Genomic DNA, 11,232 nt, shown 5'->3' with positions numbered 1-11,232 from the left:
TTTTTGTGAGTGAGATTAATTAATGCATATTCATATTTATTTTAGAACTACAGTAATATCTTCTGATTTCTCTCAACATGGGGACAGGAGAGCTGTCAATCAATACATTGAAAAAAATAATAACTTGCATTACTTATTTGAAAAAGTAACTCAGATATTCTCTTGTAAATGAAAAAGTAATGCGTTACTTTACTAGTTACTTGAAAAAAGTAATCTGATTACGTAACTCGCGTTACTTGTAATGCGTTACCCCCAACACTGCCTATAAATACAGAAAATGAATGAATAAAGCAATTTTGATCTATTTTACAATTAAAATTATCTTTCTATTTGAATATATTTTCAAATATCATTAAAATCTATAAGTCTATTTACTCTAATTTTCAGCATCATTTATCCAGTCTTGTGTCACATGATCCTTCAGAAATCATTCTAATATGCTGATTTGCTGCTCAATATACATTGTTATGCTTAATATTAAAAACAAATTGTTACATTATACATGGTTTTACTGTCCCTTTTGATTAATCAAATGCACCCTTGCTGAATAAAAGTATTTCTTTCAAAACTTTTCAACATTATAGCAGAAAGAAATAAGTAAAAATAATGTTTCATAAAAATTAAATCTTCAGAATTGTATTTAAATTAAATAATACTGATAGGATTTATTTTATTTGTTTGTTAAAGATTCTAATTTATATATGTCACAATACGCTGGAGCACAGGAATGAAGAAACGAGGAGATGTGGAGATTTCACAAAAAACAACAGTCTTTAATAATCCAACAGGGAGTCACAGAGCACAAGGATGACGTTCACAACAAGTAGACCCGTCAAAGGAAGACTGAACAAACAGGAACTTAAATACAAGGGATAATTACTTAACACAGGTGCACAGAATGACTAATTAACTAAACGAGGACAGGAACATGACCAAAAATTAGAACACAGGAACAGAAACAGGGGCAAAACATAACAAAACAGGTCCATGATCCTGAAAATTGGGTACTTAGAGCCAAAGTGGCTTCTGAGAATTTTGTCAGTTTAAAAATTATATATATATATATATGTATGTATATATGTATGTACCGTATATATAAAGTATATGCATATTTAAAAAAGGACAAACACAAAATTACACAAAGCAAAATGATTACAATTAAAGTGGAAAAAAAAATCCAATTCAAAATATAAACACAAGCTATAATAGAATAACACTGTTTTTAAGGATGTTCAGATATTGTAAGTGTAAAAGCAGATCTAAACACCTGTTCACCTGTTTGTGAGGATCAGACAAAGGGAGGAGCCAGGGAGGAAACAGGAAGACCTTGGAGTAGGAGGAGCCAAGCAGGACCCAGGCCATAGCCATGATGGCGATCCACGGTAGAGCCGACGGAGGGAGGAACCATGGAGGAGGAATGGCCGCCGACTCCAGGGGGTCGACCAATGGCGGCGGAGCAGGTGGTGGAGGAGCCCGAAGCGGAGACGGAGAGCCGATGAGCCAAGGCGACGTGAAGGATCCGGAGCGCCGGCGACCGAGGCGAGTAGACCCGACAAAGGAAGACTGAACAAACAGGAACTTAAATACAAGGGATAATTACTTAACACAGGTGCACAGAATGACTAATTAACTAAACGAGGACAGGAACATGACCAAAAAAGGGAACACAGGAACAGAAACGGGCAAAACATAACAAAACAGGTCCATGATCCTGACATATCGCCCCCCCTCCCGGAAGGCACGTCCTCGCGCCATAGAACAACAGAGGTGGGGGGCACGGGTGGGAACTTGGGAGGCAGCTCAGGAGGAGGACGGACACCCAGGAGGGGGCTGGCAGACAGAGACCAGGGAGGTGACGAAGGAGGGAGGAGCCAGGGAGGAAACAGGAGGAGCCAGGGCAGATCAGACAAAGGACCCAGGCCACAGCCATAACAACGGCCCATGGTGGAGCCGACAGAGGGAGAAGCCATGGAGGAGGAATGGCCACCGACTCCGGGGGGTCGTCCAGCGGCGGCGGAGCAGGTGGTGGAGGAGCCCGAAGCGGAGACGGAGAGCCGATGAGCCAGGGTGACGGGGAGGATCCGGAGGCCCTAGGCGGAGCAGATGGCGCCGGCGACCGACACAAAGTTGTGGATCCGGGAGGCCACGGTGGAGCCGGAGCGACAGAGGACTAGGAGGAGCCGAGGGGATGAAGGAGCCTGACGGAGCCGGACGGACGAAGGGACGAGGCGAAGCCAGAGGAGTGGAGTCCCGAGGCGCAGGATGGTCGACGCCAGACCAACGCGGAGCCGGAGGGATGAGGGAGCCCGGCGGAGCTAGTGGACTGCTGGGCCACGGCGGAGAGGAGGGAGCTAGGAGCCATGGTGGAGCCGAAAGGTCCACGGCCCGAGGCGGAGTCCGGGGCTTAGAGGCTGGAGGCAGAGTCAAGGGAAACTCCAGCCACGGCGACGCTGGAGGATGGCAGTCCCGTGGAGGGCGAGCAGAGGGGCTGCCAGACGACAGCAGAGGAGGAGGCAGGAGCAGGTGGGAGGGTGGGAATTTGTGAGCCTACGGGATTCAGGCCAGAACTTAGGAATGGGAGCCCTCTCCTCTTCGGTGTGGCACAGTCGCCGCGCCATACACAGCTCACCCTCAGCTGCGGTGCAGGGGGCGGAGCTCCTCTCCGTGCTCACACTGTCCGCGGCTTTCTCCCTCATGGCGGGCGTTGTTGCCGGCTAACACACCTTGACTGACGCCATTTGCAGCTCCGGCTCCTCAGCACTGTCGCTCCGTGCAGCGATGGCTCGTCGGTCACGGGGGGCTCCGGCTCTCCATCAGCGGTGGGCTCGGGCATGCGCTCCGTGCATCGGGGAGCTGGTGGGCTGGGCATTGGGTCAGGAGGGGAACTGGCGAGATTCTCCTGGGAACAGGTGGGGAACAGAGATCCATTTCTCGCCAGTGTCCACTCCACAAAGGCGGCGAAATTCGCTCGAGGACCATCTTCAGACGACAGCGCTCTGCACGAGATGTTCAAACTGGCGTCGTAGAATGCACAGAGCGCGTCGTCTGGGTAGCTGGTTAGAGCAGTGATGACCAGGAACAGTCTGGTATGACCCTCGAGCGATCTCTCCCCCTGCTCCAGCAGGAGGATGAGGTATTCCGGATGGGAGAGGGGATCCATAGAAACAACTGAAACAAAAACTGAGGGAACACATGGAGGTAACTGTACTTGGTCGGGTCTTCTGTCACAATATGCTGGAGCACAGGCACGAAGAAATGAGGAGACGTGGAGATTTCACAAAAAACGAGAGTCTTTAATAATCTAACAGGGAGTCACAGAGCACAAGGATGACGTTCACAACAAGTAGACCCGACAAAGGAAGACTGAACAAACAGGAACTTAAATACAAGGGATAATTACTTAACACAAGTGCACAGAATGACTAATTAACTAAACGGGGACAGGAACATGACCAAAAAAGGGAACACAGGAACAGAAACAGGGGCAAAACATAACAAAACAGGTCCATGATCCTGACAATATACATATTTTGTAATATATTTTATGATTCATTTAAATAATTATTCTATATTCCAATTGTTGTCAAACAGCTAATAGATACTACAGATGTGTTACCATCTCTGTTTAGTTTCTTTGCCTTTTGGTTTTCTCATTCCTGCTTGCCTTTGTTCCTGCTAGTTAGTTTTGGTTGTTAATTATTTCTCCACACCTGTTCTATTTCAATTCATCATCATTTGTCTATTTAAGCCCTGAGTTCTCCTTCGTTTTCTGTCTGATCTCATTTATCTTTAGTGTTTGTGCTACTCATCCTACGATCACTGTTTGTTCCCTATGGATTTATCTTTAATTAAAAGACTCCTTTTGTGGAATCCTTGTTGTGCGCTTTATTAGCAAAACCATGCATTACAAGATGTATGAAGATGATGATTTGCAAGTTACAACATTTAAACACTGACACTGAACTACTTAACTCAAAATATTTATGATACTCACCCCTCTGACAATTTCTCCAATCATGCCATTCCAGTTGCCACTGTCATCTGTTTTTCCATACCGGCTGTCCTTAACGAGCTTAATATCGTACTTAAAATCTAATTTCTTGGAGACAGCTGACAGCAGGTCAATGCAGAAGCCCTCCAGTTCAGAGCCTTTGGACATTGCATATGGTTCTTCCTGCATGGGATTGTGAGTAAGTAACAACCGAAAACGTGATTTAGTTACAGATCATTACAGACATAAATGGGTGGCCCAGATGGAATTAATTTAACTTACCTTGATGGTTGTAACTCTTAATACCTGTGGTCCTAAAATACAAAACATTTCATTCAACTAGTTACAAATCCATAAGAATCCTCCACTAACTCTAGATCAGATTGAATGCTTGGCTCACTCTTTTGAAGAATGTGGGAAACCAAAGAGTTGCTGGTCCCCATTGACTTCTGCAGTTTGGAAAAAAATACAATGGAAGCCAATGGGGACGAATAGCTGTTTGGATACAGCATTTGGTTATACTTTATTTTATGGTGTCCTTGTTACAGTGTAATTATACATATAAGTGCTGAGTAATATGAATTAACTACATGTACTTACTATATGGTTAGGGTTAGGATTTGGGTTTGGCTTAGGGTTACTTGCATGTAATTATGCATAATTAATTGTTATTATAATAGTAAGTACATGTAACATGTGTAACAAGGACACCTTAAAATAAAGTGTTACCCAGCATTCTTTAAAATATTTTATGTTCAGCAGAAGAAAGAAACTCATACAGATTTGGAACAACTTGAGGTCGAGTAAATCATGACAGAATTTAAATTTTTGGGTGAACTATCCCTTTAATACTCAGGGTCACTGATTTGAACAAATCCTTAACCCTAAGTATGAGTGGTAATAAAAGTGATGCTTGACTTAGTAAACCTCACTAATTATTCTACATTTTTATGACACAATATGATTTTCTTCTTGTCTCTAATTGGCTGTTAAATGTTAGTTTTTTTTTTCTTCCCAATTTCTAGAAACAGGACCAGGGAAAAAACACTGCTTGTCTCAATTTGACAAGGGCAGAGCACTTGGACGGCATTCCTGGTTGCTAATGAAGCATTCTGTCACGCTGGGATGTACTTTGCACTCTTCTTCAAACAACCACTAATATTCCCAAATTTAGCAGATGCAGACAATGTCCCACTTGTGCTACAGAGAGATGGTGAAACGGTCGCCTCATGGCCACTAATCTTGCACTGACAAAATGAGACTTAAAAAGAGATAGTTGGAAATAAACAAAAGCTTGCTTTTGAGTGTGCGCTGCCTCCTGCAGCGGAACGGATGCGGTGAGAGTTTGAGAATGTTTCAGTGACTCTCTAAAGAAAGCGCTTACAAAATGATGGGAAAGTGCCCCACTCGTCTGGCTGCGGCATCTGAGTCCACTTGGAAGTTGCTCTCTTTATTGTTTTGATCCTCTTTTTTTAATGCAGACCAGTTCACATTAACCAGCATACATGCTGAAAGATGCATGAATGTGTATGTGAATCTATAATCATGAATCAATGTGTTGCTGCTTGAATGCGTCAAATATGACATCCATTTTTTGCTTGTTTTTTCATTTTTTTTTTCATTTGACATTCCATGAATTCCTAAATTAAGATGTCTTTGATGAAGTAAAGGAATAGTTTTTACATTTACACATATAATACTAATACTAGTGTGTACAAATATGTAGTGTGTTTGAGAGTATACTCAATAATGTAATTTGTAACAACTCATGGGAATAAGTGAACACCATCTTTTTTGGGGCAATTTGTGTAACCACGGTAACATCAATTTCTCTGATTGGTAGATCCCTTTTTAGATTATGGGTAGTGAGTATGATCCTTTGGCTATTAAACATGATTTTTAAAAAATTAAGTCACACTGATTTGTGGCTTTTCACCGATTCACCATTCACAAACTCGATGATTCAGATTGCTTTTCTTAACAGCCCAAGATTTTTAGTCAAAACTGACAAATCTGATTTAAAAGTGTTTCTCACAGAAAGCTATGAAATGACTTCAGAAGCCTTAAAATATAGTGCATGAGTTGTATGGACTATTTTCATTTTATTATGTTGCTTTTTAAGCTTTAGTCCCTGTCCACTGTAATTATATGGAAAAGAATACGAAAAACCAAATTTAAAAAAAAAATTTTTTTTTTAGGACCTACGGAAGAAAGAAAGTCACACAAACTTGGAAAGACATAAAAGTAAGTGATAACAGTAGTTTTAAAATTGATTTTATTAAGAATTTGTATCTAATCTAGTTTTCTATGTAAAGTTAGAGTTAAACTGCTTAAACAATCTTGAATAAGCCTGGCCAGTTTTTGGTGAGAATGTGTTGTTGTCTGAGTTTCATCTGTGCGACACACAGCAGGCCTCCATCAGTGTCACAGCATATCACTGACACCCCTCATCCTTCCATTCAAACCATGAAAAATGTACATGCCATCAATACTGAAGTCATGTCATGGGCTGCCCCGCATTAGTGACTGCTTGGTTAGCGGTGGCTAATTGATTAATCACACTCATTGTAGTGAATAGCAGCAGTGTCCTCCGGTTTGAATGCTGACTGCTCCATGCCTGGCGGGACGTCTTGAGACAGTGCCAGCGCAGTGCCATGCCTCAGACTCAAACATGCCGTGTCAGACTAATATTGGCTCTATCTACATCCTGCTTTGTCTTAACCTTAGACAGCACGTCCATGGACTGTCTGGTTATAGGCGCCGTTAAACCCTGTTCACCATTAAAATCCTTGTATAAAAATACACTTGTTGAGGCAAAACAAAGGACTTTATATGATCATTTCACAAACAATATGATGGACTGTTTTCATGACTGCAGGCAGAGATGGGCACAAATACATCAAAACGTATTTAGTTACAAATTACAAATACTTGCTCATCAAATGTATTTGATTTAAAATACAAAGTACTGGTGTGAGAAATGTATTTAATTAAAATACAAGTAATCTGTCATTTGAAAATACAAAAATACAAACAATATTTACAAGCAATCATTTGATGTGCAAGAGACAGTGCCATTACATTTAGCAATGCTGGAGTTAGATACACACATAAGAGAAAGAGAAGTGCTTTCCCCTCTTTGAACAACATATTCTTTCACCCTAATACTAGACAATGTATTAAATATATTGATCACCGCCGCCTCTGGGGAACTGAGAGCGGCCACCGCCGCCTCTGGGGAACTGTGAGCGGACTCCGCCGCCTCGGGGGAACTGCGAGCGGCCGCCGCCGCTTCCGGAGCTTTGTGAGCGGACACCGCTGCCTCGAGGAAACTGTGAGCGGGCACCGCCGTCTCTGGGGAACTGTGAGCGGGCACCGCCGCCTCCGGGGAACTGTGAGCGGGCACTGCCGCCTCGGGGGAGGCTTGTGAGCGGGCACCGCCGCCTCGGGAGGATCGTGAGCGGCCACCGCCGCCTCGGGAGGATCGTGAGCGGGCCCCGCCGCCTTGGGAGGATCTTGAGCGGGCACCGCCGCTTCGAGAACATCGTGAGCAGGCCCCGCCGCCTCGGAGCGACCTCTGGTGGTGAGAGGGAGAAACACCAGACGCCAGACCCTGACACATATTTCTTCTAATTTCTTATGTTCACTTTAGACACAACTGACTGTACTTTACTTGAATACCATCATTCATGTCTACGCTTTATTTTTTCATGCTGCTTTATCACTCCTTTATCAGCGTGTCAAAAATCAAGCAGTCCTGCGAAACTGTATTATCATACCGCCTAGTCCTACTCAAGAGAATGCCTCAAGCTATTTCACTGTCAGCAGTACAGATTAACTCTTGAAAATGCTGATATGGAGCTGTTAAAGGGCTCTATGTAGAATTCAGAAACCCTTGTTATCAGCGACTTTTAACATTAAAGCATGTCAACATATTCTGTTACACCAAATACACAAAATAATGATCTTTAAAAAAGCATCATATGACCCCTTTAAGTAAGCTGCAGTCAGCAACTTATTGCTTGTGCTCTGTTGTTTCACACTCATAAGACCTTTGTTCCTCTTCTGAACACAAATTAAGATATTTTTGATAAAATCCGTGAGCTTTCAGTCCCTCCATAGGCAGCAACGCAACTTACATATTCAAAGCCCAGAATGGTAGTAAAGACATCGTTAAAATACTCCCTGTGACTTCAGTGGTTTAACCTCAATTTTATTAAGCGACGCGAGTACTTTGTTTGCACAAAAAACAAACAACATAATTTACAACTTTATTCATGAAAATATTGATTGCATCGTAGTGTTAATTTCGTTAACGAAAACTATGACGAAAAATGTTTGTTGATGAGCTTTTTCCCATGACTTAAATGAGACGATGACGAGACGACAATAAGGTTAATAAACGATAACTGTGACTGTATCAACATGCAATATCATTGACGATAAAAGAAGAGACTAAAATGTATTTTAAAAAATTTTAACTATACCAAAATCTCTTTTTATTTTTGTCAAAAAAATTAGACAAAATATTATTGCAAGTTCGTTGTTTATTTGAAAATGGATGGCGTGAATGCAGCATTAGCATGCTGGATATTTGTTTGGTGTCGGCGATGCATCAGCGAGCCTCTTAGATGCGTCGCTGAGTAGTTTACACATAAAGATTGCCGAGCGCTGATCACCCACTGATATTCCCCTGATCACAGCCCGACCTGTCGGCGAGCTCGTTGACTTGCAAGTCGGGCAAATCCTTTAGTGTGAACTTGGCTTAAGCTGGAGTTTAGCGATCTCCATGTGAAATCAGCTTAAATGAAAGCGTCATTCGGCCAGTCTGTGATCTTGACTATTTTGTTTGCGAATGTATAAATGCACTTACTCAACCGCAGTTGTTTTAATAGAGAAACGTTGTTGCAACTTGGAATTATTGGAATTACTATCAGGAATGTCACTGTTAAAATATTTTTTGTTTGTTTTGACCAGTTTTCATAATGTAGACAGAGAGAGTGCATATCTAAGTCTTTGATATACATGTATATATTAAATAGCCTATAATAAATAAGTACACTAGATGAGGTAAAATAAACCATGTGTATGAGTCCACATTCTGTTGATTTGTGCTTATTGGTGAAAGTACAACAAGGTAAAAATAAATTTCTCAAATGGCAACAATCATTGCGATTATAATTTTAAGCTACAATTTTAAATAAAAAATAAATAAATAAGTGATGTGTAGCCAAGTATGGTGTCCCATACTCGGAATATGTGCTCTGCATTTCACCCATCCAAGTGCACACACACAGCAGCGAGTAATGAACACACACACACACACAAACGGAGCAGTGGGCAGTCATGTGCTGCGGCACCCGTGGAGCAGTTGGGGGTTCGGTGCCTTGCTCAAGGGTCTCACCTCAGTCGTGGTATTGAAGGTGGAAGAGAGCGCTGGTCATTCACTCCCCCCACCTACAATCCCTGCCAGCACCGAGACTCGAATCCACGGCTATTTGGGTTACAAATCCGACTCTCTAACCATTTGTCCACAACTGCTATATATATTAAACTAATGTTTAAAGTTAAACTGTGACTAAGTTTTCATTGAATAAAACTAGACTAAACAAAACCAGGACAGGGTTGACTAAGGATAATAACTAAAAAGTACATTTGACACAGGACTAAGACTGAGACTAATTTAAAAGACTAAGACTAAATTAAAAATGTCTGACAAAACTAACACTACTACATTGTGCGTTCATGAGAGCATCACAACACATTTGTGTTGTGTTCACGCGATAGAAGACTCGCGCGTCAACACAATGCACATGAGTGAGTGTTCACTAGAGTACCACGACGCATGTGTTTGGATAATATTTTCGTAAATAAAGTGGTAAATTATGTTTTTTTTAGCAAACAAAGCACTTACATCGCTTCATAAAATTGGATTACTTGATGATGTCTTTCCAACCGTTCTGGACCTTGAATGTGTAAGTTGCATGGCTGGCTGTAGAGGGACAGAAAGCTCTCGGATTTCATCTAAAATATCTTTATTTGTGTTCCGAAGACGAACGAAGGTATTATAGGAGTGGAACGACACGAGTGTGAGTAATTAACAAAAGAATGTTAATTTTTGGGTGAACTAACCCTTTAAGACTCCGCCTATTGATCCAACAGGATGTCATATGATTCACTTGCATCTAGCCAAAAACTGTGATAGGCTATTATAGAAGGCAGTACTATTAACACAGGTGAAGAAAGATATTGTACAATCTGAGAATAAAATGACCTACTTGGTTAAGTATTTTAAGTATTTAAAATACACAATACTGTCTCTCAAAGTATTTAATTACAAATTACATTTGATTTTTTTTTGTACAGCAAAATACAAATGACAAAATACTCAAAAAAAAAAAAAGTATTTTAAATACATTTCATTAAAATACTGCCCATCTCTGACTACCGGTATGAAAAGTCAAATTTCCGTATGCAGCAAAATATCAGGAATGGATAAAAATGCATACAAGCAATGTATGAGCTTCACAAGGTTCATTTATAAGGCTAAGCAAAAAGCTTTATCTTAAAAACAAAATTTTTAAATGGCTATACATTCACCTAATACTAGTCTCACAATGTTTGATATTACAGTATGTAATGACGTTACCTGCAGCGTAGACCCCAGCCAGCAGTGCTGATGAGACCAAGATGAGTCCTAATGGAGTCATTTTACTGCCAATAACTTGCACTGGAATGATATACATAGTTTTATCAAAACATTATTTATTCAAGAATCTTTTCCAGATGTGCAATTAACTTTTCATTTGAAAGTCAGCTGATCTCTTTAAAGATCTGTCATTGTACACTTTTAAGTATTTTAAATATTACATTTTTCTAGTACAGCACAGACAAAACCAAGATCAAAATGCGTAAACAAAACAGTTTTACTCACTAAGCAGCTATAAATGAGCAAAAACATGGCAAGCTTACCCAAACTGTAGTTCACACGTTTTTATTGCTCAATGCATGAGGCAGCACACTATATAAAGCTTGCACATACACCCAAGAGACTGAAAACAGCCAATAAGAGAACAGGGGACGTTCTTGAGGGGGGGAGGTGGGGGGTTGGGTTGGTTGTGTCTGACCACAACAAATCCACAAGGATTTATGGCTAGGCAAGCTATGAGGGAGATTAACATTTGGACAAAGAATAACAAGCATGTGATCCTGCAAATAAGGGATCTGAGAGCCGTGCATTA

At 41.3% G+C, this 11,232-nt stretch overlaps 1 protein-coding gene across 1 annotated transcript in view; it reads right to left on the bottom strand.

Annotated features, from left to right (window-relative positions):
* LOC107755276 (glutamate receptor U1-like) overlaps nucleotides 1-11,026 on the bottom strand; it is a 24,649-nt gene extending 13,623 nt beyond the window's left edge. Inside the window, exons 1-4 of the mRNA XM_016572023.1 lie at nucleotides 10,964-11,026; nucleotides 10,641-10,721; nucleotides 4,274-4,305; nucleotides 3,995-4,174 (exon numbers count right to left, since the gene is read on the bottom strand). Coding sequence (XP_016427509.1) covers nucleotides 3,995-4,174; nucleotides 4,274-4,305; nucleotides 10,641-10,701 — 273 coding nt within the window. The 5' untranslated portion in view covers nucleotides 10,702-10,721; nucleotides 10,964-11,026. The remainder of the gene's footprint in view (nucleotides 1-3,994; nucleotides 4,175-4,273; nucleotides 4,306-10,640; nucleotides 10,722-10,963) is intronic.
* Nucleotides 11,027-11,232: the final 206 nt, after the last annotated feature.

The sequence above is a fragment of the Sinocyclocheilus rhinocerous genome, unplaced genomic scaffold, assembly GCF_001515625.1.
Source record: "Sinocyclocheilus rhinocerous isolate Xijiao unplaced genomic scaffold, SAMN03320098_v1.1 scaffold6193, whole genome shotgun sequence".
NCBI lineage: Eukaryota > Metazoa > Chordata > Actinopteri > Cypriniformes > Cyprinidae > Sinocyclocheilus > Sinocyclocheilus rhinocerous.
Note: the sequence above shows the minus strand (reverse complement) of the source record. Positions and strands in the feature narration are given on the sequence as shown.